At 54.2% G+C, this 27,410-nt stretch overlaps 5 protein-coding genes across 7 annotated transcripts; 2 read left to right on the top strand and 3 right to left on the bottom strand.

The window, feature by feature from the left end:
- Nucleotides 1-99: 99 nt before the first annotated feature.
- Nucleotides 100-1,752, bottom strand: C5H6orf47 (chromosome 5 C6orf47 homolog). Its single transcript, XM_008262578.5, has one exon. The coding sequence runs from the start codon at nt 1,606-1,608 to the stop codon at nt 763-765; it is 846 nt and encodes a 281-aa protein (XP_008260800.3). The 5' UTR covers nt 1,609-1,752; the 3' UTR covers nt 100-762.
- Nucleotides 1,753-4,838: 3,086 nt separating this feature from the next.
- On the bottom strand, nt 4,839-8,786 carry GPANK1 (G-patch domain and ankyrin repeats 1). Of its 3 annotated transcripts, none has more exons than XM_089334289.1 (3): nt 8,694-8,786; nt 6,699-7,434; nt 4,839-5,437 (listed from the first exon to the last, which is right to left on the bottom strand). In XM_089334289.1, the coding sequence occupies exons 2-3, from the start codon at nt 7,328-7,330 to the stop codon at nt 4,993-4,995; spliced, it is 1,077 nt and encodes a 358-aa protein (XP_089190415.1). In that variant the 5' UTR covers nt 7,331-7,434; nt 8,694-8,786; the 3' UTR covers nt 4,839-4,992. The 3 variants fall into 3 exon arrangements, with proteins under 3 accessions (XP_089190415.1, XP_008260802.3, XP_089190414.1); XM_008262580.5 differs by lacking the exon at nt 8,694-8,786 and adding an exon at nt 8,468-8,686; XM_089334288.1 differs by lacking the exon at nt 8,694-8,786 and adding an exon at nt 7,941-8,115.
- Nucleotides 8,787-9,641: 855 nt separating this feature from the next.
- On the top strand, nt 9,642-13,078 carry CSNK2B (casein kinase 2 beta; the record flags this gene model as incomplete). The annotated part of the gene is given in 6 exon segments (NM_001160283.1): nt 9,642-9,732; nt 10,812-10,914; nt 11,478-11,593; nt 12,001-12,076; nt 12,221-12,410; nt 12,988-13,078. Coding segments are annotated over 6 exon segments (648 nt in total).
- Nucleotides 13,079-13,847: 769 nt separating this feature from the next.
- Nucleotides 13,848-15,152, top strand: LY6G5B (lymphocyte antigen 6 family member G5B). The gene is made up of 3 exons (XM_002714309.6): nt 13,848-14,108; nt 14,238-14,366; nt 14,644-15,152. Exons 1-3 carry the CDS (start codon nt 13,985-13,987, stop codon nt 15,033-15,035), a joined length of 645 nt encoding a protein of 214 aa, XP_002714355.4. The 5' UTR covers nt 13,848-13,984; the 3' UTR covers nt 15,036-15,152.
- Nucleotides 15,153-18,911: 3,759 nt separating this feature from the next.
- Nucleotides 18,912-25,033, bottom strand: LY6G5C (lymphocyte antigen 6 family member G5C). Its single transcript, XM_008262581.5, has 3 exons — nt 24,877-25,033; nt 21,902-22,057; nt 18,912-19,322 (listed from the first exon to the last, which is right to left on the bottom strand). The coding sequence occupies exons 1-3, from the start codon at nt 24,995-24,997 to the stop codon at nt 19,150-19,152; spliced, it is 450 nt and encodes a 149-aa protein (XP_008260803.1). The 5' UTR covers nt 24,998-25,033; the 3' UTR covers nt 18,912-19,149.
- Between the last annotated feature and the right edge of the window lie 2,377 nt (nt 25,034-27,410).

Raw genomic sequence — 27,410 nt, 5'->3', positions numbered from 1 at the left:
CTGTACACACCAATCCCATGCCCTCCATTTCAGTTTCCCTGCTGGACCCTCTGCCACCTAACCCTGGAGCTGGACGGCGTCAGAAAGGACACTGGCATGGTCACTCTCACTTCGTAGTGGTGTATTTAGGATTTAGTGTGACACAGGTATTTATTGCTCAGTGAGTGGTGATGACAAGCTCCAGCACTCTCCCCACAATGCCTGGCAGAGCTGTCCCTCCTGTCAATACTGCTGGCACTATCCCCTCTCCCTCTGGCTCCACGAGTACCAGATCGGGTCCCAGATGGGACTTGTCCAGACCCTCGAGGACCCCCACCCCCCACCCCCGGCCCAGCAGTGCTACTCTTCCTTAGTTGGCTCAGATCCCAAGGTCCAGGAGATCTCTTGGTTCTCTCAGCCAGCTTCCCAGCTCCTTCTGCAGAGATCTGTCCCGCCTCTGGGGAGTTCTGAAGGTAGAAAAGACCATTCGGTCTTCATTCTCCACCACACTTTTTTTTTTTTTTTTTTTTTGCTTTTAAAAAGTGGAGGTGAAAAACAGGTGGGAGAAATGTAAAAGCAAAAAAGTAACAATAGCTGGTGAATCCAAGGGTGATCCCCCCAGTGTCCATAGACACTCTGTTCTCTCCTGTGTATGAAGGGGGCCCTGAGCCCTGGCACTCCAAGGTCTCTTTCCCATCCCTGAGGTCCCTGTGCTTAGTCTGGGTCACACACACCCCCATCCTAAAGGCCACCCTGTCTTTATCTTGTGCCCCCACCCCATGGTCACAGCCCCTTTCCCGGGTCTCCCCTTTGCTCTTCACCCTTCCTCCCTGACCTCTCACCCTCCCAGTCAGTGGCCTCTTCATCTCCACTGGGCTCCCTGAGGCTGACAGCCAGCACCAGGGCCTGCAGGAGGCCAAAGAGACAGGCAAAGTGCAGAGGATGGGCGGTGAGTAGGCTCAGCACAGCATGGAGCCCATGCAGGGCAGCCACGAATGACAGCAGCCCATGTAGCCAGAGGCCCAGTGGTCCACGCAAGCCCAGAGCGTCCAAAGCTGCCCGCAAGGGCCGTGAACACAGTGCCAGCAGGGCTGAGGCCAGCAGCTCCAGCAGGTGAAGGGTCAGGTTGGTGGAGATCTGCAGACACTCCTCTGGGCCACCCAGGTACCGCGGGGGGCCGCCAGCTTCCCCCCGCAGCCAGCCCAGCAGCTGCTGATGCCGGCTGGCGTTCTCCACTGCAGCTTCAGGCCCGGGAATACTCAGTTCCTCTTCAGGTCTCCGGGTGCCACCTGCATCCACGGGATCCATTCCCAAAGCCCCTGCAGCTTCCAGTCTCTCGGACTCAGCCTTGTTCCGCTGGAGGGAATCCATCCCTTTGCTCCCCAGTTGCTCAGCTCGGGGCTCCCTGCTTGGTTCTGGTGCTGCTCCAGAGCGCCTCGGTGTCCCCGAGTCCTTGGTCTTGGGAGGCCCCACCTCTCCCATGGTTTCTGGGGCACTGTCCCAGTCGCTCCCTGAATTCTCAGGAGAGCTATCCACCCATCTGGGTTCTGGGGCTGTTGAGTCAGGCTTTGCTGGTTTCCGGCGGCCCCAGGGACGAGGCAGCCAACCACTCAGCCGTCGCAGGAACATGGCTGGGGTGTAAGGAGCCTCCAGATTGTGGGGTGGGTGGGAGGAGGCGATTCTCAGCACGGCTCAGACTCTCAGGGGTTCTTCAGAAGCCAGTCTCTCAAGCTCAGAGCAAGTGTCCACTGGGGGACTCTGTCCTCTGAATTCTGACGCGGCTCCTCGCCACCCTGAGGTCATGCAGCCGCAAGCTTGGCAGAGGCTTGTTTCCTTTTCAGTGTTCAGGCAAGGAAGGGACGTGCGCACACCCACACGCATTCACTACTGCCCGGCACGCAGGATTCCAAGAGTCTCAGGCCCTGACAAGGCCCGGGTCACCCCCACAGCATACTCTGTGCATCCAGCTTCCTTCCCAGCGGTTCCCCAAGTTTCACTCCCCAAGGCCACGCCCCAAGGTGCCCCCGAATCTGGGGAGGCAGTGCTCCATCCGAGAAGGAAGGAAGGTGGCCGGTGGTCCTAGGTTCTACTGGATTTGAAGTCTCAAACTGCTGCCCTAAGGGAGCTGGAGGAATAGGAAGTCTCTTTGTTGGGCAGTGGGACGGCGGATACAGAAAATTCCCGCCGGCAGCGTCTGTCCCTTGCTTTAGGGGCCCATGATTCCTACAAAGTGGCCCGACCGGCCCGCGAGCGCGCAGTGGAGCCGCGGCCTCTGCAAGGTCAGGCCGGTGTCCTCGGAGATCCCAGCCGCGAGGCTCAACGCGGGCCTACCTGGGACCCAGGCGTCCAGACACTGTGCGGGCGGGGCGGGCGGCCTCCTGGGCCCAACGTCGCGGCCGCGGCCTCGCGGAGCCGCGGGAGCTGCAAAGCCCGGAAGCAGCTGCTCCGGGACCGGAGGGACAGGCGGGGGCGGAGCCCGCAGCTTTCGGGGCGGACCCTGTGGATCGACCTCCCCTCTGCCCCTGCGCTGCCACTGCGCACCAAGGCGCAGCGCGCAGAGCCTGCTGACTGCAGCGAGAGCCAGGGTGAGCGTAAATCCAGTTCACTTTCGCCCCCCAGCCCCTCAGGCTCCAGTGCTCCCCTAAACTCACCGCCCCTGCAGCCCCTACACTGGAGTTCCCCACATCCCCCACCACTCCTCCATTTTGCGTCCATGACTTCATGAAAAGCATCTCCGGAAGAGGAAAGGGGAGTCCTACAATCCGAGTAACCTTTCCCTGTCCCTCCGTGCAGGGATTCAACAGCGAGCTCTTCATGTGCCTCGCACCTGGGATGACCAAGACAAGGGAGCCAGGGTTGTGGGAGGATGTGGGAGTGTGGGAAAGAAGTCTAGATAAAAAGCATGCTCTTCCTGTTCTTAGGAATTTTCAGGTAGTGGTGAACCCCAATTTACCAGACTTGGGAAGCCAGCCCAGGTCCCAGCTCATCAGCATACAGGTTGGAAAATCTTAGGCTTTGTCCAGTAAGATCCTACCCACTCCCATCACCTCCTCGGGCGGCTGGGGACCTTTCTCAACTTCCCCTCCCACCAGGCATTAGTATAAACACTTCTGATTTATTCGTTTTATTTTCCCAGATGTACAACTGGTTGGGCCTGTTCATACATCTTCATGAGCAGCTAGGCCATCTCTACCTTTGATGTATTTCTGGTGTAAATCACTTGAGCTCTGTGCTTTGAAACCAGTTTTGACAAGTACTTCCTAAGGGGTTTCTCCTGAAGGGTGCCCTGGCCAGGAAGTTGCTGATCATCTTCCTCAAGAGACCACAGCTGGGAGGGTAGATGTATAGTTCGGAACTTCCTTGCAGTCTGTCCTAAGTAGCTTTGTCAAACAAGCTTGGGTTAGTTTGTCCAGAATTCTGTCACTGGACCTCAGCAAAGCTTTTGGCCTTGCCCTGATTTGTTCACAAGGTCTTTATCTTTCTTAGCTGCTGTCATCTTTATTTTTATCGTTGGACAGCACTGCGTGGAGAGAGCAGCAATCACCATGAATTACAGTATTTGGTCACACAGTGGTCTCCCCCTCCAACTGTGAACTTCTTGTTGATTAGAGTATCTTTTATTTGTATTGTTTTGTTAAAAAAAAATTGAAAGGCAGAGAGAGAGAGGGAGATGGGGCCGGTGTTGTGGCGTAGCAGGTAAAGCCACTGCCTGCAGTGCCTGTATGTGCCCCAGTTACTCCTTTTAATCCAGCTCTCTGCCATGGCCTGGGAAAACTGTGGATGGCTCAAGTGCTTGGGCCCCTGCAACCACATGGGAAACCTGGAAAAGCTCCTGGCTTTAAGATTGGCCCAGCTCCAGCCATCGCAGCCATTTGGGAGTGAGCCAGCAGATGGAAGACCTTTCTCTGTTTCTCCCTCTCTCTGTAACTTTGCCTCTCAAATAAAACATTAAAAAAAAAAAAAAAAAAAAAAAGAGAGAGAGAGATCTCTTCCATCTGCTGGCTCCCTCTCCAAATGGCTGCAACAGCCAGGTCTGGCCCAGACTGAAGCCAGCAGACAAGAACTCCATCCTGGTCTTCCACATGGGTACCAGACCCAAATACTTGGGTCTTCATGTATTACCTTCCCAGGCACATTAGCAGGAAGCTGGACCAAAAGCAGAGTAGCCAGGGGCCGGTGCCGTGGCTCACTAGGCTAATCCTCTGCCTGTGGTGCCAGCATTCTATATGGGCGCCGGGTTCCAGTTCTGGTTGCTCCTCTTCCAGTCCAGCTCTCTGCTGTGGCCTGGGAGGGCAGTGGAGGATGGCCCAAGTGCTTGGACTCCTGCACCCACATGGGAGACCAGGAAGAAGCTCCTGGCTTTGGATCGGTGCAGCGCTGGCTGTAGCAGCCTTTTGGGGAGTGAACCAATGGAAGGAAGACCTTTGTCTCTGTCTCTAACTCTGTCAAAAAAAAAAAGCAGAGTAGCTAGGACTTGAACTAGCAATCCAATATAGGATGCCAATCAAAAGCAGCTTAACCTGCTGCACCACAATACTGGCCCCTATTTGTTTACATAGTGTATGAACTTATTGTTTGTGAAATCAGTGACTCAACTGGCTGAAGTGGTCAGAGCATCCTTTCTGAAGGAGGCAAGTCTTGCCATGGAGCTTGGCAATTCTTGAGTCAAGTTGTTTGCAAGAATGGGTGGGGCATCACCAGCAGGGGGCCCAAATCCTGGAAGTGAACCCAGACAGGCAGTCAGGTGACCTACCATGCTACCTGGAAAGGCTTCTGGATCTGCTGAGACTTATGGGTGACCCCCTAGACTTCTGTTCGGTTTCCCCACAACAGCTTCCAGAAAAGTGAATAAACCAAAAGAGATGAGATGCTTAATTTATTTCTCAACTCTCAGCCCACTGATCAAAAACTGAAGTTCTGTACCTGGCCAGATCCCAGAAAGTCAAGTCAAAGTGCCCAGGCCAGGGACCAATTCAGACTTCAGCAGTAGGCCAGGGCCAGGCTCTATCAAGGTCAGTACTCAAGGTTCATGTATGTTCTCAGTTCCCGCTCCCAGGCTCTGTCCCGTTCCTCTTGCCTTCGCTCCTCCCTCCGGCTCAGTGTAGCCACCCGAGGGCCTCTCACCCTTCCGGCCACAGCCCGGGTATCTCGAGCTGGGAAGTGTGTGACTCGGGGCTGGGGTGGTGATCTGTAGCCTAATCCTTCCTGGTCCCTCTTGAGGACAGTGGGGATGGGGTTGGCTCGGCCCTCACCTCGGGGTCCCAGCCCCATTCCTGGCTCCCAGCCTCCCCGCAATAGCAGCTGGAAACCTGGGCTGGTGGTGGGCACCCCAAGGCCAACGTTGGGGGACTGACAATCCTTAGACAATGACAGCAGGTGAGCAGTAGATGTGCGGTGGTTGGAGTCTTGGAAATGGGCATCACAGGTCTCACAGTACTGGGGAGAAGAGGCGTGGGACCTGCAGAAAAAAGAAAAAGGGTTAAAAGCAAGGGAAACAAAAAGGGGTAGAGATGGGGCAGGGTATTTTATTGAAGCCCCAGAGGGGTAAGACAGAATCTTTCCGGCTTTTCTAAGGAAAAAATTGCCTTCCTCCCTATGGAGCAGTGAGGGACCCAGCTGGTTGCAAGAAGAGATGGTATCTAGGCCTCACAAGTTTCTAGCAAGGGAGGAATAATCCTGGTTAGTTAATATTTATATACTGCATATTGCGAGGCATACACTGTTCCAGCACTTCACACAGATTTCTAGCATTTCCCATGTGTTAACCCATTGAATCCTAACCATAACCCTGTGAAAAGGGTGCTGTTATTACCCTGTTTCTCAGACAAGAAAACTAAGAGGTGGCATTTGAACATTAGATTACTTGCAAGTAAGTGAAATCAGGATTTAAATCCAGGAAACTCGGGGCTGGTGCTGTGGCACAGAAGGTAAAGCCACTGCCTGCAGTGCTGGCTTCCCATATGGGCACCGGTTCGAGTTCCAGATGCTCCATTTCTGATCCAGCTCTCTGCTATGGCCTGGGAAAGCAGTAGAAGACGGCCCAAGTCCTTGGGCCTCTGCACCTTCGTGGGAGACCCAGAAGATGCTCCTGATTCTTGGCTTCGGATCGGCCTAGCTCCAGCTGCTGCGGCAGCTGGTAGACCTCTCTCTCACTGTGTAACTCTGACTTTCAAATAAATAAATAAATCTTTAAATTAAATATAGGCCAGCGCCGCGGCTCACTAGGCTAATCCTCCGCCTACAGCGCTGGAACCCCAGGTTCTAGTCCCAGTTGGGGCACCAGATTTTGTCCCGGTTGCTCCTCTTCCAGTCCAGCTCTCTGCTGTGGCCCGGGAAGGCAGTGGAGGATGGCCCAAGTGCTTGGGCTCTGCACTCACATGGGAGACCAGGAGGAAGCACCCGGCTCCTGGCTTCGGATTGGTGCAGCACGCCGGCCGTAGCGGCCATTTGGGGGGTGAACCAATGGAAGGAAGACCTTTCTCTCTGTCTCTGTCTCTCTCACTGTCTAACTCTGCCTGTCAAAAAAATAAATAAATAAAATAAAATAAAAATGAAAAAATAAAAGAAATCCAGGAACTCATGCTTATAAGCACTCTACTACACTACCATATCAACCTACATTGGAGGATGCAGAGACCCCTTCAATTCTTTTCTGGGGCCTCTGCTGTGGAGCAGCTAGAAGGGGCAGAGCAAACAGAAAGTGGGTATGGGCCTCTCACCGGTTCTCTGGGCTCCTTGTCTCTCCATGGCTCTCTCTGACCACGCGAGCCACCTCGGAGAAGCCGGCTTCTTCGGCCAGCTGAGCAGCATCCCTGCCACTCAGCTCACAGACGCCCACCCAGGCAGCCCCACGGCCCAGGAGATAGCGCACAGCAGCCTCCTGGCCCGCCCGGGCAGCACACATCAGGGGAGTCCACCAGAAGGCATCCCGGGCGTTGATATTCCCTCCAGCTCCCCCTGCCTCATGGGGTTCCAACAGCTTTCGCAGTTCTGCCAGGTTTCCCTCCTGGGCTGCCCTCAGGATCCGCTGGGTCATCTTGTCCTCGGCCTCAGGGGATCTCCACTGTCCATGTCTTTCCGGTGCTCCTGCAGACCCTGTTTCTGCTGCTGTCTCCCTCATAGTTCTTCTCCTCTTCCTCTTTCTTTCCTGTGCAGGCTCAGGTTGAGGTGCCTTGGGCTCAAGGGCACTGCTGTCATCCCTGATGAGGGCCTCGTAGAAAGCTCTGGCAGTAGCCCCATCCAGGGCGGCCTCTGGCTCTTCAGGCTGTGACTGCTGCTGCTGCTGCCCATCCTTCCAGAGGTCACTGGGGTCAGTAGCTGGGGTGAATGAGATGAGGGAGGGCTTGAACATAGCCTTTCCAAGAACTGACAGAATGAGGCTGGGCCAGGGGAGGATGAGACAGACAAATCAACTTCCTAGTGGCCCTTGCAGTGGCCACAGCCACCTCCAGGGACCTGTGGGCAACAGGAAAAACAGCCTTAAAATCAAAACCATCTTCGCCCCTCCAAAACTGACCCTACAATCTAGGACGTGACACCCTAAGGGCACTAGGTCTCAGATGAAAACACAGAACACTACGATAACACACTTTGCCTACTGTTAAAGGTTAATAACGAAAACTCCCAGGCAGTCATCCTGAGGTCTTAGTTCCGCCTTCCCCCAACAACAAATATTAGCCCCTCTCCAATACCACTTTCCTATCCTGTAAGACATACCATCACGAAAAATCAGCCTGGCCCTTTAAATCTTCCTGGATCCTACTTTGGGGTTTCCTCATCCCAAAGGAAGCCGAGAAGTCATGACGCTTCTCGGGAAGACTTCAAGACTTCGGGATGGTGCAGTCTGGGTTGCTTCCATACTGCAAAATGGCGCTATTCTAATCAAAAGCGTTGGCACAATCAAATAGCTACACAGCACAAGCACGCATGCATAGCAACAACCAAACAGCACCCCGCCTCACCTGGGCGCACAGGCGTGCGCAAAGTGCCGGGTCCGGATTCCCGCCCTGGAACCTTCTCAACAGCTTATGCCCAGGGCCTCACGTGCCCCTTTGGCGCGAGGACCCGGGACGATCCGTCGGTTGGGTGGGGGGGTCCTGCTTTTACATAACGCCCCCACAATGCCCTTCGCCTCCCTCAACGTGGCCCCCACTCCAAGCTCATTTTCTGAACCTGGGAAGCCAGCTTCTGGCTTAAGAAAGTGCCTGAGACGGAGGGAAACCTGTGGAAGGCCGAGAAGTTGTGAAATGAAATAACGCCACACTACCCCCTCACCATTACTCGGAGCAGGTTCGAAGGGCACGCGTAGAGCCCTCAGCTGAAGACCCCATTCAAGCCCTGGGAGGAAATGGAGAAGTGCAAGGGGACGAGCAGCAGGATGGCCGGCGCCGCCTCAGGTTAGCGCACCGGGCCGTCCTGGTTGTCAATAACGCTCAACTCAGGACAGACACACCCGACCCAGGTCCCTCAGCACGGAGCCCGTCCGTACCTCCCACCTCAGAAGGCCCGAGCTCAGGGTAAAACGTGGGGCTCTCCTGTGCAAGGCCGTGCCCGACTTGATAAGGACTAGGAGGGTTGGCCAGGGCTCACTGAGGGTCCCCGAGGGCAACGTCTGCGACCCGACTCGCCTCGCTTCTTCCCCCGCCCCCTCTTGGCCCCTCAGTCCAGTGAGCATACGACTCTATTTCCCAGGCTCCTGGCCCCGAACGCCTTACTTGGCTTCCGCTTCCGGTGGCTCCTCGCTGTGCCCCGCCCCCGAGCCGCGTCCTCGGGGGCCTCGCGACACGAGGGTCGTGAGTGAGCTGTCCTGGGATTCGTAGTTCGCTTTTCCCTCGCTTCGCCGGTCTCTCGCCCTAGCGGACTCCATCTCCCAGCGTCCACCGCGGCTCTCGCCCCTCGGCGCTTGCGCGTTGCCCTCTTCCCCACCCTCCCCGATTTCCACTCCCCCCACCCGACTTCGCCTGCCGCGGTCGGGTCCGCGGCCTTCGCTGTAGCGGTCGCCGTCGTTCCTTGGAAGCAGCTGTTCCCCTCCCCCACCCCGGTCCCGCTCCCCGTCCAGCTGGTGAGTGTGAAGTGGTTGCCCCGCGGAGTTCCCGGTCCCTAGGAGCGGCACATGGGGTCTCCCCGCCTTGAGGTGGGGGCGAGGAAGGAAGTGACCCGGTCCGTAACCGTGGGAGGGAAGGGTGGCCGGAGAGCGGGAGGCAGGCTGTGGGGACTCCGTGAAAGAGTACCTGGTGGTGCCCGCCCCTCGCCCCGGGTCGTGAGAAAAGGAGGTGTCGGTCGTTGCTTGGCAAAGATAAACTTCTAATTCTTGGGGAAGGGTGCCGGGGCCCTGCGGAGCCCTGCGGTGGTAGGGAGCCCGAGCCGAGGACTCTGCCAGAGTTGACACAGGCGAGAGGGGTCTGGCCGTCGGGGGCGCGGGGGATGTAGGTAGGGACTGCTGGGTCGGTACTTGTGGGCTCCTGCCAAGGAATTTCTAAGTTCATTCAGAGAAAAGGGGCCGAGGTGTAAATAACAAGAGCTAGAGAAGCCTGTCCCAAAGGCTGGGATCCTTTAAAAAAAAAAAAAAAAGGGTGGCCCCAAATTCTTCCATGGCTGAAAGACAGAGTGTGGGAGGAGGGAAGGTGCCAGAGCCGGGGAGGGAGAGCTTGGACTTGACTCCTGTTTCCAGCTGACGTGAAGATGAGCAGCTCGGAGGAAGTGTCCTGGATTTCCTGGTTTTGTGGGCTCCGTGGCAATGAATTCTTCTGTGAAGTGAGTGCTTTTCGTTCTTCCTACTCGCTGGTTCCATGCGTTCAGGTTGGGTATCTTCAGCTTTTGCACGCTTTATCCCGTGGAAACTCCTTCCCGTGAAAGAAGGGGTCCCCTCAGTAACCCCCCACTAATCAGCGGCGATGTGGCAAGACTGGGGCCCAAGTCCCATTTCTGTCACACACCCCACCGCACCCCCAGGAGGATAACATTGAACTAGTCAGACCATCTTTTTTTTTTCTTTTTCTTTTTTAATTTTTTTATTGTACTTAAAGTATCTGAAGGTAGAGCAACAGAGAAAGTGAAGAATCTTCTGTCTACTGGTTTATGTCCCAAATTTCTACAACAGCTACTGCTACCAGCCAGGCTGAAGTAAAGATCCCAAAACTTACCTGGGTTTCCCATGTGGGTGGCAGGGACTCAAGTACTTGTGCCATCACCCTGCTACCTTCCAGGGTGTGTGTTAGCAAGAAGCTGGAATTGGAAGTGGAGTTGGGACTTGAACCTGGGCATTCCAGTTTGGGATGTGGGTTATCTCTAACCATGTAGGAACCACCGTGCCAAGTGTCCTTTCTCCTTTGCTTTTTCATTACTAGAATGCTACTGGTAGTGCTTATCTCTGGGGGCTGTTAGGAGAATTGGAATACTGCACCTTAAAATGTTCTGTAACGTGCAAAGCTCTGTGTTGACATAAGGAATTCTAACCACCTTCAGAAACCAAGCTGTTCAGCCTCCACCTTCCTCAGAGAGCAGCTGTTCCCTCAGGAGAGGACAGAACTGGTTCCTAGAGATGAGGAACAGGACTAGAGACGCGGGAGTCGAGTGTGTCTCTAAGGAGACTGCTGTGCTTGCTTGTCCTTGGAGGAGAGAAGCTGGAGCTTTCACGGGGGGGGGGGGGGGGGGGGGAGGGCGTGCGTGTGAACTCGGGACAGCGGCTGAAGTACTGACGCTGAGTTGGAGTAGGAAACAGGCAGACCAGACACAGCCATGTGGCCGACAAGGCGTTCGTTAGGTGACCTTGGCCAGCTCAGAAGCTGGGGGTCCCAGTAGGAGTTTTCCTCTTGACCTCCGTGTTCTACCAGGTGGATGAAGACTACATCCAGGACAAATTTAACCTTACCGGCCTCAATGAGCAGGTGCCTCACTATCGACAAGCTCTAGACATGATCTTGGACCTGGAACCCGGTGAGACACCCTCAAGGTTCATGGGGGGGGGGGGGCTGTTTTTCTCTTCAAATTACCTCTTGAATTTACCTCTTGAATTTCTAAACTTCCTTTTGGTTCTCTGACACCCCTAACCTCAAAGTCCCAGCAGCATTTTTGCCCCCCTCCTTGAATTCTTGCCTAGTTTTGTGACTGATAGCACTTGCTGCCATACTTTCTGAATTTGTAGCTCAGCGCTCCTCCTTATGCGAGTTTCCTCGCGGGTCTTGTTTACTGCCTCTTTGCCTGCCTTGCACCCTCCAGTCTAGAGTTCCACCTTCTGTGTTGACATCTTTGTATTTACGTACTAAGGAAGGAGTTGGGAGGGAGAGAAGAGAGCAGAGGCTGAAGAGGTGTGGAGAGAAGGCTGGGCTTCCTTGGGTTGGTGGAAGGGGCAGAGACCCAGGTTAAATGCCCACGTGAGGACTGGGTGAAGCTCAAGGATGGGTGCTGGGCAAACTGGGCAGCCAACAGCCCTGGGGGTGGGCGGGGCACCTGGGAAAGCTGGAACGCCAGTGGTTGCATGTGGCTGGCCCATATTTCAGACGAAGAGCTGGAAGACAACCCCAACCAGAGCGACCTGATTGAGCAGGCGGCCGAGATGCTTTACGGATTGATCCATGCCCGCTACATCCTCACCAACCGAGGCATCGCCCAGATGGTGAGGCCTCTCTGCGCCTGCGTGACTCCTTGTGAGGCAGTAAGGGAAACAGGTTCCTACAGTGAGCAGTAATCTGGCAGCCCTGTCAAGGAGTCGAGCTGAGATGAGAAAAACCCAGAGTTTGGGCCGGGAAACTGAGTCCTCCCTGGACGTCCTGCTGAGGGGGTGTCTTCAGGGAGGGCGATGTGAGCTTGGTCAGAGTTGTGGACTGCTTCTTCCTCAGAGAACAGACGGCAAATGGCCCTGGATGTCATTAGCCTCCCTAACTGGGGGGAAAGTTGGTGGGCCCGTTTGGTCTGCACAAGGACCTCCAAGAAGAGGGAGGAAATGTGGAGGACAGAGTTATGTGGGGGTCGCTGCTTATCCTCATACCCACCCACCAATCCCTTCCATTTTTTTCCCTTCAGTTGGAAAAGTACCAGCAGGGAGACTTTGGCTACTGTCCCCGTGTATACTGTGAGAACCAGCCAATGCTTCCTATCGGTGAGTATTGAAGAAGGGAGAGGGGGCACCATCTGGCAGTCCTCTGGGAAGGAGTTGGGCTCAGCAAGGCGGGAGCTGAGTTCTGGGGCAGGGGACTCGGCAGTGTCGCGGGTGCCTGGCCTGCTGAGTCTGGCTGTCTCCCAGGCCTGTCGGACATCCCAGGTGAGGCCATGGTGAAGCTCTACTGCCCCAAGTGCATGGACGTGTACACACCCAAGTCATCGAGGCACCATCACACGGATGGTGCCTACTTCGGCACTGGTTTCCCTCACATGCTCTTCATGGTGCATCCCGAGTACCGGCCCAAGCGACCCGCCAACCAGTTTGTGCCCAGGTGGGGAGCAGACAGAGTCACCATGTGTCAAAGGAAAGACTCAGAATCCCCCAGAGAGAAGGGTGGGCGGGGCCTGGCCCTGTCCTGTGGCCAGCTGCTCCAGAGCCAGGGCTGCTTCCTGCTGAGGGACTGTGGGAAAGTTAGTTGACAGCCTGTGTCTTAGCTTCCTTGTTCTTAGAGCAGGGATGATAGCAGCACCTGCCTGATAGTGTTTTTAGATATAGGAGTTGTTTAGAATGGTGCGTGGCACTCGAAGCACCATTTTAAACAGTAGCTGTTACTGTCCCCATGTCAGGTGCTTGACCTTTTGTTAGGTGATGGTCAGAGTTACAGATTGTCGTTCATCTACTCTGAAGTGGGGAAGAAAAGTTCAGTTTTGAATTGAAACTAGTACTGATAGATTACTTGGAGAATTGATATCTTTTCAAGTACTTATGCGTGAAGAAGTTTGGGAACCATTGCCCTTTAGCATCAAGCAGGCCTGTGGAAGAACTGTGGTAGGGAGGTGGGAATGCAGGCCACTGGCAGGGCCAGGATGGGGCTCACCTACTGCCTCTCTGACCTGTGCCCCACCCAGGCTCTACGGTTTCAAGATCCATCCGATGGCCTATCAGCTGCAGCTCCAAGCCGCCAGCAACTTCAAGAGCCCAGTCAAGACGATTCGCTGAGCCCCCACCCCACCTGTCCTTCAGTCTTTGACACCTCCATTCCTTTGCTGCCACCCTTTCAGGAACCTTCCTCTATGGTTTTTAGTTTAAATTAAAGGAGTCACTATTGTGGTGGGAATATGAAATAAAGTGGAAGAAAAGGCCATGAGCTGGTCTGCTGGTACTTGGTGTTGGGGAAGGGAGAGTGGTGGTGTGCTGGACCCCAGAGGCCCTCATAGCCCAGCCCACCCGCCCCGGGCTGAAAACCAGCCCAGGTTTGTGCCCACTGGATTTGGGTCATGTTTTCAGTGTAGAGCAGAGTGGAATTCTTAAGACTGAGTTTGGGGAAACACAAGATGAGAAAAGACCTAGAAAAAGGAGGTGTTGAAGACTAGAGCAATGTTCTCTTTGGGTACTGTGGTTGCCTTTTACTGTAAAGGAGCTCAATCAGTAATATTTCAGTTTTGATTTTAAAGTTCTGTAATAAACAACCTCACATGGTAGGGAGAGGAGGGAGGTGTAGAGAATTGCTGCTTGTGGTGTCGGTGCGCCCTCTGCTGGCGAGCTGAGACATGCTCATCTGAGAAGGATGGGACCTTCATTCCCCAGCCAGTTTCTCTTGTGGATGGGGGACCAGCCTTATTGTGTGGAGAAGACAGCAGATGGCGCCAGAGAAACGCTAATCCTTGGACCCTAGAGGAGATGGGGAGTAGCTCTTTAAGGACAAAGTAGACAAGTGGGTAAAGACACAGGTGGTGCCCAGATTTTTCCCCTGTGTAGGCCGCTGTTCCCACAAACAGGCCTTGTGGGCAGGACATTCTGTCTTCACTGCCAAGTCAGTAACTTCCTGTCCCTGCCTCAGGACTATAACTGCAGCTGCCGCTCAGACAGCTTGTCAAAACCACCTGCAGCTCAGGATCCAGGAGCATGGTCACAGGAAACTGGGCTTTTGGGGCATTCCTTAGGAGCTGCTCCTGTCCCCAGAATTCCATGATGGGGGTCCATACCCTTGTAGGTGTGCTGATCATGGTGGGCTTCGTGGTGGGAAAGCGTAAGTGGGGCCCACGACAGGGAGCCCAGAAAGGGGGTGGAGGTGGGGCTGTGGATGCCCAGGCTTCCTGCCAGGCAGAGGACTTGAAGTGAGCCTGTGTTCCTGTCCCTCCTTCCTGCTACTTCCCAGCTCCTGTTCCTGAAGTGCGGACCTGCCACTTGTGCCTCGTAGAAGATCCCACTGTAGGATGCATTTCAGGCTCAGGGAAGTGCACCATAAGCACCTCATCCCTGTGCATGGTGATCACCATCCATAGTTGTGAGTAAAGTCCCAAGAAGGGGCTCCCGGGGAGACCGTCCATGGCTTGCTCTCCTGTCACAGATGAGGGCTTCTGGGGTCTGAAGTATAAGAGAGGAAGATCTTGGTGGGAAGGGTTTGTGTTTAGGGGGTTAGCTGAGCTCATTACCTGACCTGTTCCGAGGGAGTCCAGGCTAGAAATCGGGTATGACTGAGGAATGGGGTCAGTGGCAGGGGTGCCAGGTTCGATGACTGGGAGGCTGTTAGCAGGGGTTATTAGCTGTCCCTTCTCCTCCAGATGGCAAGACTCGCTTCAACATCCGTGGCTGTGGACAGCACAATTCCTACCGCTGCAAAGAACTCCGCAGCACCTATATAACAGATTACTGGTACCAGGTCCAGTGCTGTCAGTATGATTACTGCAATTCCTGGTCCAGCCCCCAGCTCCAGAGCTCCCTGGCCGAGCCCCACGGCAGGCTCATGCCCCTGTCTGACTTGCAGATCCAGCAGTTCTACCAGGCCTTGAACCTTTCACTGCCTCAATCTCGCTTTCATGCTGTGAAGGAGCCTGAAGGCCTGGACCCCCTGGCCACCCTGCGCCAGAACCTGGGCCTATCCACTGCTGAACTGCGCCACATCTACTTGTTCTTAAACAGTTCAGGACTTCTGGTTCTTCCCGGTGCTTCCTGATAGCCCCTTCTCAGATCCTGTTGTCCCGCATGTCTCCCTCACACCCCCAGCTCCCTGCACTGCTCTCTCTCAGGACGCTCGTGTTCTCTGGTCACGGTGATCCCTTAGGCTTCCCTCCTTCAGATTTCCGGTGTCTATAGCTTTGATTCTTTTCCTCTCCTGAGCCCTAGTGGTGTTCTTTTTTCTAGACAAGAATCTCAAGGATGGGGTCTTCCCAGGCTGGCCAGAGAAAGGCACAATCTTTTCTTTCATCCCTTTGTCATCATCTGAATGTCCATCATCTTCCCCCTCTTCTCTCAATCTTATTACCTGCCATTTCAACTCAGATCTAGCTCTGTCTCTAAGACCCAGTGCCATACTGAACTTGAAGCAAGAAGGATGAGGGGTAGATGCCTGTAGATTCCTTGACTGCGGTCTGGTGTCCCTGCCTCACTGTCTCCACCTCCTGGTTTCCTTTTGCCTTCTGTCTTTTATCACAGTCTCTGGCTGCCTCAGTCCCATCTTACCTCACCAAGCTCATCACCCACACCCATGGGCACCTCATAAGAGGAGACAGGGTGCTCTTCTGTGCCCCATATCACTTGTTCCTCCACAATAAACTGGGCCTGGGCTAAATCTGTGTCACATTGTTTATGGGTTCTGGTTCAGGTGTGGGCAGGTGGAGACAGGTTAGAGAAGGTTAATTAAGTGTGGGATTGAGCCCTACCCACTCCACTCAGCTTTTGTGGCCTCTTGTTCTGTCTCGAAGAGCCAACATCCTACCCAACCCTCTGCTCAGCTAGAGGTGAAAGCAGCCTACAGTACCTAAAAAGTTTAGCCCAGTTGATGCCTTTTTTTTTTTTTAAAGATTTATTTTATTTATTTGGAAGAGTTACAGAGAGAGGTAGAGACAGAGAGGTCTTCCACCCACTGGTTCACTCCCCAAATGTCTGCAACAGCTGGAGCTGCGCCGATCTGAAGGCAGGAGCCAGGAGCTTCTTCCAGGTCTCCCACATGGGTGCAGGGGCCCAAGGAGTTGGGCCATTTTCCACTGCTATCCCAGGCCATAGCAGAGAGCTGTATCAGAAGAGCAGCCAGGACTAGAACTGGCACCCATATAGGATGCCAGCACTTCAGGCCAGGGCTTTAACTCACTGTGCCACAGCGTTGGCCCCAACCATGTTTTATCACCTACAAGAAAAGAAAAACTATTTTCAAACCAGGAAGATTTAGGAACCTATCACGTTCCCGAATCACGTGGTGCTGAGACATGAACTTCTGTCTTTTCAAGGATCTTGCGATTAGAAACCCTCTGTTCTGATTGAAGAAGGAGGTGCAAAGAGTATTGATGGGGCTATAATAGTTGGCTCTTCATGTTTTTTTTTTCTTAAAGATTTATTATTTGAAAGTTACACAGAGAAGAAGAGACAGAGAGGTTTTCCATCTGCTGGTTTACTCCCCAGTTGGCCACAAGGGCTGGAGCTGTGCTGATCCGAAGCCAGGAGCTTCCTCCAGGTCTTCCCACATGGGTGCAGGGGCCCAAGGACCAGGGTATCTTTTTTTTTTTTTTTTTTTTTTTTTTTGAGAAAGGTCTTCCTTCTTTTGGTTCATCCCCCAAATGACCGCTACGGCCGGTGTGCTGCACCGATCCGAAGCCAGGAGCCAGGCGCTTCTCCTGGTCTCCCATGCGAGTACAGGGCCCAAGCACTTGGGCCATCCTCCACTGCCTTCCCGGACCACAGCAGAGGGCTGGACTGGAAAAGGAGCAACCGGGACAGAACCTGGCACCCCAAAAGGGACTAGGACCCGGGGTGCCGGTGCCACAAGCGGAGGATTAGCCTAGTGAGCCGCGGTGCCAGCCAGGACCAGGGTATCTTTTACTGCTTTCCCAGGCCACAGCAGAGAGCTAGATTGGAAGTGGAGCAACTGGGACTCGAACTGGTGCCCATATGGGATGCGGGCACTGTAGGCGGCTGCTTTTCCCACTATGCCACAGTGCTGGGCCCGGCTCTTCATTTTAATATTTTACTTTTAAAAAATTAGAAACACGTACACGAAGGAGTAATGGAAACAACCCTTTCTGTACATTCAGTAGACACTGGGCGTAAACTGCTCTGAGCTGGGTCAGGTGTTAAGCACCAGGACTTCCAGCTGAGTGTAGCCAGGTGTCTGCCCCCTGAGTCTTACATCCCAGTACTGGGGTTGTGGAACCGTTTTCTTAATTTATTTGAAAGGCAGAGAGACAGTTCCCATCTACTGGTTCACTCCCCAAATGCTGCAACAGTGGGGCCTTGGGGACAGGAGCCAGGAACTCGGTCTACATCTCCCACGTGGGAGGTAAGAACCGGTACTTTGGTGGTCATCTACTGTCTCCCATTGCGCACATGAGCAGGAAGCTGGACTTGGAAGTAGAGCTGGGATTTGAACCCAGGCACTCCTGTATGGGATGTACAGCTTCTTGGTCACCAAGACAAGTGCCCAGCCCCAAGAAACCTTTCCCTAAAAAGCAATCCCAGCTCCTCTGCCATTGTGTCAATCTCCGCTTTACTGGTTCTCTCTCAGGTGGGAATATAGTATCTGTAACCAGCTTCCCAAGCTAAAGGCCTTGGCAATACCCAAAGCTGCCCTTGTGCCCCTTCCCATGTACTCCTGGTCAGCAGTAGCCATTGTCCTGGTTTGGAGCACTTTAGATGAGTTTGTCTGATGAAAGTATTTACAGCATATATTCATACCTATACAATGCTTTGTACATGTATTAATAGACAATGGGCCGGCGCCACGGCTCACTAGGCTAATCCTCCGCCTTGCGGCACCGGCACACCGGGTTCTAGTCCCGGTTGGGGCACCGGATTCTGTCCCGGTTGCCCCTCTTCCAGGCCAGCTCTCTGCTGTGGCCAGGGAGTGCAGTGGAGGTTGGCCCAAGTCCTTGGGCCCCGCACCCCATGGGAGACCAGGATAAGCACCTGGCTCCTGCCATCAGATCGGCGCAGTGCGCCGGCCGTAGCGCGGCTGCCATTGGAGGGTGAACCAACGGCAAAGGAAGACCTTTCTCTCTCTCTATCTCACTGTCCACTCTGCCTGTCAAAAAAATAGACAATGGACTGTGCTTTAGCAGAAGACACCAAACTGATGTTAATTTGTAGGTCATGAGCTAGCCGGAGGCACAAAGGAACCAACTCTCTGTCCTCAGCTTGCTGGGTCTACCTTTCCCCTTTAGCCTCTGACCTCAGTATAAGAATGACACACATTTGTTAAGCTCTAGCAGGCGAGATTACAGTATTAGAAGGATAAGGAGTCCAAGACTCCAAATTAACTTGCCAAGGTCTTTGAAGAGGGAAGGTGACCCTAGAATTAAAGACCAGGGTTCCACAGGGTTCTTTTCCAGAGTGGCCTCATCAGGGCCTTGTACTTTTGCGGCCCCTCCTCCTCCCTTTTTCTTTTTTAAAGATTTATTTTGTTTATTTGAAAGAGTTACAGAGAGAGGTAGAGAGAGGTCTTCCATCCACTGGTTCACTCCCCAGTTGGCCGCAATGGCTGGAGCTGTGCCTATCTGAAGCCAGGAGCCAGGAGCTTCTGGGTCTCCCACGTGGGTGCAGGGGCCCAAGGACTTGGGCCATCTACTACTTTCCCAGGCCACAGCAGAGAGCCGAATCGGAAGAGGAGCAGCCAGGGCTTTAACCCGCTGTGCTACAGTGCCAGCCCCCCTCCTCCCTCTAAAACCCCTCTGGACCTTCCCTCCAGCCCCCACCCAGCTCCGGTCTCATAGCACTTCTGAGCATGTCAGCCAACCTGAGTGTCATCGGCAGGCCTCCAGCACCTCCTCACCATCTCGTGCCTGTGGACAGTCAGGCCTGCCTCCCTCAGCCTCCACCCGCTCCAGAGGAGAGAGAAACCAAACAGTTTGCACGCCAATTTATTTTAGAGCAAGTCCTTGGGGGCTTGGGGCCAAAGGAGTCAGAGGGCCGGCGGCATGAGAGGAAGGATGCTGAGGGGCCTCAGCCGAGAAGAGTCAAGGATTGCGTCCGGTGACTTGAGGGAGGCAGGCGGGCGGGATGAGGAACGGCAAGTTGTCCTGGTGGAACCCAGGGAAAGTCAGGAGGTTGGCTGGCAGCCGGCAGGATATTCCTTCCAGTTTTTAGGATCCTTGGAGTAAAATTTTTGCTCTGTTTTGGGGGTTATTGCAGAAATTCAGGAAGCAGCATTGAGCATATATCCAGAAGCCAAAAACGGAAGAAGGGCGGGTGTGTGTACAGTCACTCAGCTGCTCCTTGCTCCGGCAGTCACTCACCATCACGTCGGAACCGCTGCCTAGGGAGGGGCCCCAACAGAGCCCTCAAATCCTTATTCCACATAGACTTGTCACCATCCCCCACACCCTGCCCTGGACCTCAAAAAAAAAAAAAAAAAAAGACAAAGAATAGTTGTGGAATTGGATGGGGTGGCTTTCACCATCTGTGGATCTCTGCTACAGTTTCCCAGGGAAGGTTGGAGGGGAAAAGCCATTTGAAGTGGAACAGGTGGGAAGGACTGGGTTGAGGTTTGTGGAACCAAGTGTTGGGGGGGAGGGCGCCAGCACTGGGGGACTATTGTAAGAAAAAGATCGGGAGGGGCTGGCATTCTAGCATAGCTAGTAAAACTGCTGCCTGCCATGCCAGTCCCTATGTGGACATTCAAATCCCAAATCTGCTTCACTTCCGACCTAGCTTCCTGCTAATGCACCTGGGAAAGGCAGCAAAGGATGTCCAAGTACTTGGGACTCTGCACCAACATGGGAGATCTGGAAGAAGATCTTGACTCCTTGCTTTGGGCTGACCCAGCTCTGGCCATTGCAGCTATTTGGGAGTGAACCAGCAGATGGGATATTCTCTAATTCTTCTTTCAAATAAATAAATCTTTTAGAAAAAAGTGTATAGGGCTGGGCATTGTGACATAATGGGTTAAGCCACTGCCTGCAGTGCTGGCATCCTATATGGGCGCTGGTTCGAGTCCTGAGTGCTCACTCCCAATCCAGCTCCCTGCTAATGTGCCTGGGAAAGCAGCGGAAGATCGTCCAGGTGCTTGGGCTCCTGCACCCACATGGGAGACCTGGAAGAAGCTCCTGGTGCCAGCTTGGCCCAGCCCTGGCCATTGCTGCCATTTGGGGAGTGAACTAGCAGATGGAAGTCTTCTCTGTCTAGCCCTCTCTCTGTAACTCTACTTTTCAAATAAAATCTTTTCTAAAAAAAAAAAAAAAAATCAGGTAAATGGAATTAAAAGACAAATTTATCTTAAAGAAAAAGATTGGAAAATGTATTGGAAGTTGGATTTCAGAAGTATTTGTCATGTATTTTTTAGGTCAAAGAATAAAATGTCTATGCAGAGGATCTTTGTGCCCATGTCCCTAGATACCCTTCCTCTACATGGATGTTCACTGCTATCCTACTTAAGAGAGTAGGGATGGCATTTGGTGGAGTGGTTAAGACACTGCTTGGGATGCCCATATCTCAGAGCGCCTGGGTTTGAGTACTGCCTCCACTTCTGATTGCAGGTTCCTGCTAATGCACACCCTGGGAGGCAGCAGGTGATGGCTCAAATACTAACACTTTTCAAAAGAGTTTAAAAAAAATACTGGGTGGTACTGTGGGTACTGTGGAACAGCCAGTTAAGCTGCATCCCATTTCGAAGTGTTGGTAAGTCCTAGCTACTCCACTTCCAATCCTGTTAGTGCACCCGGGGAGGCAGCAGAAATAGCTCACGTACTTGGATCCCTGCCACCAGTGTGGGGGACCTCAGTGGAGTTCCTGGCCCAGCCGAGTCTGCCGCAGGCATTTGGGGAGTGACCCAGTGGGTGGAAGATCTCTCTCCATCATCCTGTCCATCTCTGCCCCCTCCCCCACTGTCATTACTCTGCTTTTCAAATAAGGAAATCTTTAGAAAAAGAGCACCACATGTCTGCGGAAGGGTGTTTGGTATGGTGGTTAAGGTGGCACTGGGACTCCCACATCTCAGAGTGTCTGGTTTTGAGTCCTGGCAACTCTTGCGGGTCCAGCTTCCTGCTAGTGTGCACCCTGAAAAGCAGCAGTGGTGGCTTCAGGCTCCTGGCTGCCCCTGCCGCCCTCCCTGCTCCCCCCCACAGCTGTTGCTGGCATTTGGGGAGTGAACCAGCAAATCAAAGATCTCTGTCTTTCAAATACATATAAATAGATTGGCATATTACAAAAACACCATCTATGGAGCCACCACAAATTTTGGATCAGCCTTTGAAGCTTGGGCCACGTTGACCTTTCTAGCTGCTTCTTTACCTGTTAAATGGGGATAATAATCCCTGCCTGAGAGTTGTGTCTAGAACAGTGTCTGGCACATAGTATGCGGTCTGTTTTTGCTTTAAAAGATGAGGGATTAGGTAGAAGGGGAGGCATGTAGAAGGGAATGTAGTCAGTTTTCAGCAAGTTGAAAGTGAAGCGGATACCCAGTGGGCAGTTGGACAGGAGAGTGGTTTTTTGCAACACTCAATTCAGGAGGAAGTAGCAGGTGGCTGCTGGGTAAAGCAAAGGAAGCAGATCAGCTCCTCTGAGGAATGTGTATGAATTGAGAAAGCAGCTAAGAACCAAACGCTCGTGCACATGAACCATGAAGGGTCAAGGAGAGAAAGGCAGAACTCAGCGCAGGTGACTGGAGAAGCAGTGGGGACAGAAACTCCAGGGACGGTCAGTGCATCTGGAGGTCTCAGGTCTCCAAGGCTGAGAGCTGCGAGGCAGAAGGCAGTCAGCTGTGGGCGGAGGAGGGAAATGAGTGGAAGTGGGGCCAGGGAGTGGCTCTGAACAGAAAGAAAAAGGTGGCAGACAGTGTCTCAGCATCACGGGAACAAGCAGCTTAGGCGGCTCAGTTCTGGAGAGAGGGCAGCTTACTGTTCCTTATGTGGAGAGTGACGCAGCTGCTGCCAACCGCGGCGAGGCAGATGTCAGATCCCAGAAGACACCCCAACTCTTTGGTTTCCAAGAGGCAGCGATAGCAGCGCAGGTACTTGGGGAGCTTCAAGTCCTGGTTGGCAGCAACACACTCACCTAGAACAGAGAAGTGCTGACCCCAGGACCTGCCCGCCCGTTTCCAGGCCGGTCAACCCCACCGATCCCACCTCCAGAAACCACATTTCTTTAAAGCCATATATTTTTTTAAAGATTTATTTATTTATTTATTTGAAGGTCACTTACATAGAGAGAGAAGGAGAGGCAGAGAGAGAGAGGCTTTCCATTTGCTGGAAATGGCTCCCCAGATGGCTAGAACAGCTGGAGCTGGCTGTGCCAATCCAAAGCCAGGATCCAGGAGCTTCTTCCAGCTCTCCCACGTGGGTACAGGGACCCAAGGACTTGGGCCATCTTCCACTGCTTTTCCAAGCCATAGCAGAGAGCTGGATCGGAAGTAGAGCAACTGGTACTTGAACTGGCGCCCATATGGGATGCCGGTACAGCAAGCGGCAGCTTAACTCACTATGCCTCAGCATCAGCCCTGCCCTCTGGTTCAATCTAATAGGGATTGTAGTCTTCATTAAAAATCTCCAGGGAGGGCCGGTGCCGTGGCTCAGTAGGCTAATCCTCCGCCTTGCGGCGCCGGCACACCGGGTTCTAGTCCCGGTTGGGGCACCGGATTCTGTCCCGGTTGCCCCTCTTCCAGGCCAGCTCTCTGCTGTGGCCAGGGAGTGCAGTGGAGGTTGGCCCAAGTCCTTGGGCCCTGCACCCCATGGGAGACCAGGAGAAGCACCTGGCTCCTGCCTTCGGATAGGCGCAGTGCGCCGGCCACAGCGCGCCGGCCGCGCCGGCCATTGGAGGGTGAACCAACGGCAAAGGAAGACCTTTCTCTCTACTCTCTCTCTCTCACTGTCCACTCTGCCTGTCAAAAAAAAAAAAAAAAAAATCTTCAGGGAGGAGGGGCTGGCACTGTGGCACAGCTGGTTAAGCTGCCATCTGCAGTGCTGATGCTGGTTCGAGTCCCAGTTGCTCCACTTCCAATCCACTTCTCTGCTAATGCTCTTGGGAAAGCAGTGGAATGGGCCCCTGCATCCACATGGGAGACCCAGAAGAAGCTCCTGGCTCCTGGCTTCATCCTGGCCCATTCCCGGCTGTTGTGGCCATTTGGGGAGTGAATCAGCAGATGGAAGTTTCTCTCTCTCTCTCCTTCTGTCTCTTTAACTCTGCCTTTCAAACAAATAAAGAAATCTGTTTAAAAATCTCCAGGGGCAGGCATTGTAGCACAGCCATTCAACCACCAGGAATGCCCACATCCCATTGGAGTGCCTCAGCTGTGCTTCAGAGTCCAGCTTCCTGCTAATACCCCTCTTAGGGTCCCTGCCCCCATGTGGGAGACCTGGATAAAATACTAGGCCCTTGCTTTGGCATGACAGGCATTTGGTAAGTGCACTAGCAGATGGAAGATCTCTGTTTTGTGTCACTCTGCCTTTCAAACAAAAGAAAATAAATAAAACTTTATAAAATCTCCATATTTTACCCTTATTGGTCCAGGGTAAGGAATTCATCATTCAACCTATATTTGTGGACTGCCATTGTTGCACAGTGCGTTCAACTGCAGCCCCGGATGCTGGCATCCCATGTCATAGCGCCAGTTCAAGTGCCGACTGCTCGGCTTCTGGTCCAGCTCCCTGCTAAGGTACCTGGGAAAGCAACAGAAGATGCACCCCTGCCACCTACATGGGAGACCTGGATGTAGGTCCAGGCTCCTGGCTATGGTTTGGCCCAGTCCTGGCCATTGTGACCATCTGGGGAGTGAACTAGCAGATGGAAGATCTTTTTTTCTCTCTGTCTATCCTCTCTCTGTGTCATTCTGCCTTTCAAATAAATAAATAAGTCTTTAAAAAACCAACCAACTGGCCAGTGCCATGGCTCAATAGGTTAATCCTCCGCCTGCTGTGCCGTCACACCGGGTTCTAGTTCCGGTCAGGGTGCTGGATTCTGTCCGGGTCGCTCCTCTTCCTGTCCAGTTCTCTGCTGTGGCCCGGGAGTGCAGTGGAGGATGGCCCAAGTGCTTGGGCCCTGCACCTGCATGGGAGACCAGAAGCACCTGGCTCCTGGCTTCAGATCAGCGCGGTGCGCTGGCCGCAGCGGCCATTGGGGGGTTAAACCAACGGAAAAGGAAGATCTTTCTCTCTGTCTCTCTCTCACTGTCCACTCTGCCTGTCCAAAAAAAAAAAAAAGTCAACCAACAAAAATGTGTTTGAAGAGCTAACCTGTGCTCAGCACCCTACAAACCTCTAGATTCACAGGTTAGCCTGAAGCAGCCACTCCAGCTTTGGGTGGCCCTGTGAGAACATGTCCTCTGTCCCTTGGCATCACAGTCTCCCACCCTCCTGGACTCTTTCAAACATGCTTTCTTAATCTACAACTTGCCAAAGTGAAAATGAGAGTGCGTAATAGGACAAGAAGAATCTCTACTTCACGTAGAAAGGCGATTTCAAGCAGCCCAAGGCCACATTTTCATTGGTTTGACCAATACCAGACTCATATGTCCACCAAATCTCCCATTCCCTGTGTCCCTCCATACCTACGTGCACATCCCTCCCCCTCTTCCTCTGGTCCTAGGCCTAGACAACGCTGTGTGTCCCAGGTCCAGCAAAGCACGTGGTATGAGGCAGAGGCAAATGCTAAATCCTAAACCCTTCCGGATCCCTAGTCAGGCCGCTGTTGCGATCAGGGCGATTGAGCACCAGTCCATCAGCAGTCCCCAGGCCTTTTCCCACCAAACCCTCCCATCCCATCTTTCTGGCTATAGGTTTGCCTGAGCATCCTGGGCAGATGTGCCCAGACATCTGGTGTCTGTGGGTTTCTCCTTTTAGCTGACCAAGAGGCCCTTCCAACCCCTTAGAGCCACTTACCACACATCAAGCTCATCATGATCAGCGCCGTTAGGAGAATCACATTCGGGCCTTGAGAGGTGCAGCTGAGGCCCCAGAGCCCCAGACGCCAGCCCCCTGCAGGGCCCGCCATCAAGTGCATGACTGCCCTCCAGCCACCAGCTGGGGCTTATATTGGTGGGAGAGAGGCTGGCCAAGAGGAAGCAGCGAGGCAACACCAGTTTGGGGTGGACAGAGAAGGGGCAGTGTGTCCTCACCCACAGTGCTCTGGGGCCTAACATCCTGGCTTGTGGGGGCAGGGGCCCAGCAACAGAGGAATAAGAGGGGGAACTCCTTTCATAATCACTCAGCCGGTGCGTGCTGAATCCCTGCAACAGGTGGCAGGGATCCAACAGTGAGTGACCTCCCAGGACACAAGCTGTTAGGGTGACAAGACAGTAAGGGGGGGGGGCGCAGAGTGTGACCAGAACAGCTGGGAAGTGGAAGGCACGGGTCAAAGGGACTGCAGCAGCACCGGATCACGTTTCTTGTAGAATATTGCAGCGGCTGCACTTTGGAGGGTGAACGAGGTTGAGTGGAGGCCAGGAGAACGCCACCACTGAATCTAGCCACAAGATGGCGGTAAGGTCCCGCAGAGGGGAGGCGGGCCGCTGAGCGAGGTGAGGGAACCCGAGACGCACTACGTTTCCAAGGAAAACTGGACGGATTCGGTGTCGGACTGCATGGAATAAGGGAGGGTGATTGGTGGCACCATCTTCCAAGATGGGAAAGACGCGGTACTGTCAGGCATCAAAAGCGAGGACGCCCGAACCTGAGTGACCAGTACTCGGCCCGGTGCCCTCTTGGGCTTCCGGAGACCTGGAGCCTTCTCCCACGCCACCCCTTTTTCTCCTTCCCGGCATAAGCTCAGCTCCGGGTCAGTGGGTCTGGTCTCCGGCGCCCACGGGCTCCAGCGCGGCGAGTTCCTTCTCCGCGCCTGGCTGCGCCCCGAGGACGCGGGGGCGTCCTCGCCCACGCTCGGCTCCTGTGGGCCTCTGGGCTGCGCGAGACGGGCGTCGGGACCGAAGCGGCTGGCGCCAGCGGACACCCAGGGCTTGGCTTGCAGGCGCCCTGCCCAGGTCCTCCCCGGGGACCTGCTGTCCCCTGCCCCCACCTCGCCAGGTCGGTCGCAGACTCCGAGGGACTCGGGGATTTTACACTTAGGAAATGGGCTATGGGAGGCTCTCGGTGTCCAGGAATGACAACTCCAATTTCTCGTCTTGGAGATTCCGGGTGTGGCCCTTAAGTCGGGGTCCCTGCCACCGCCCGGGCTATCCTAGAATCACTCAATCTCGGGATGATGAGGGGGATGATAGGAAGAAACGGACAGGAGACACCTGCCCAGAAAGATGGACGGGTGACAAAGGCACACTCTGCCTCCTCTAAGAGCCTAGGAAGGAATGAAAGTTTACAAACTGTACTGGGGGAAAGCCAGCGTGATGGAGAACTGGGGAGGCGCGCCTGGCACCCACAGAAATGGTTGGATCAAAGACTGTAGAGTGATAGGCAAAAAGAATCAGAGGACCGGGGCTTCTCTGCAGCAGGTGAAGAGGGCCAAGGGGAGGCTGAGGGGACCCTCACAGCGCCCCCTGAGCCCCTCTCTAGAATGTAACCGCAACTCCGAGGCCGAGCGCAGGAGGGCTTCACGAGCCGGACTGGGCGCCGCAGGAGCTTCCCGCCGAAGTCCAGGAGGACATGCTGGGCGCTTACAGCGACCGCGGGCGCGGGCGGCGGTGGGCGGGAAGCAGACAGAGGCAGGATTTCAGCGGGCTGCGGCGGGGCCGAATGGGGCTTTTTTCCGGAGCGGCCGTGGTCTCAGGGCGGTTAATCCCACCCTTGTATATTTCACTCCTCCCAGTCCCCTAGCCAGGGCCAGGTCGTGGCACGCAGAGGAGCCTGGAGAGCGTTTCCATGGTGACAGGTTGCGTGGAGGCTTTCCTAGGGTGAAGAGGCGGAGCGGTGTGGTCGTCGCCATGGTGACAGCAGCGGTTGACGGTTTCCGTGCTGCGGCCCCTCCCTCGCGACAAGGAACACCTGGGGGTGGGCCGCTGAGTGACAAAACAGAGGAGGCGGGACCTGACGACACAAAGCCACGCTTGGGGGAATGGGACAGAATTATAATGATGGCCCAGCCAGGGTCAAAGCCAAGGCCTGTTCCTGGAGAGAAACCAGAGAGGGTCCTTAACCTCCATACAGTATAAATGAAGAGAAATGACGGATGACTGGGTTCTGTGAGAGTGGGAATGGCTTGTTAGGATGGATGGATGGATGGATGTGGACTTGGCTATCCCGCAAATGCAGGCCCCCATCTTCTGGAGCCCTTCACCCTCTGGGACCCTGACAGCTGTTGGGGAAATGCATGCCTCTGTGAAAGGCGTGGAGCAAACCTTCAACCCAAAGACAAAGCCCAGCACCTCACCCTGGGAGTAGCAGCGGGTAGAGCTGGCTGAGCGTGATGGGGTGGGGTAATTCATGGCCCAGCTTCCAGGAGCTATTTTCCCAAGGGTTCCCACCAA

Source organism: Oryctolagus cuniculus, chromosome 5 (assembly GCF_051225735.1).
Source record: "Oryctolagus cuniculus isolate XC-2025 breed Fujian yellow rabbit chromosome 5, ASM5122573v1, whole genome shotgun sequence".
Lineage (NCBI taxonomy): Eukaryota > Metazoa > Chordata > Mammalia > Lagomorpha > Leporidae > Oryctolagus > Oryctolagus cuniculus.
Note: the sequence above shows the minus strand (reverse complement) of the source record. Positions and strands in the feature narration are given on the sequence as shown.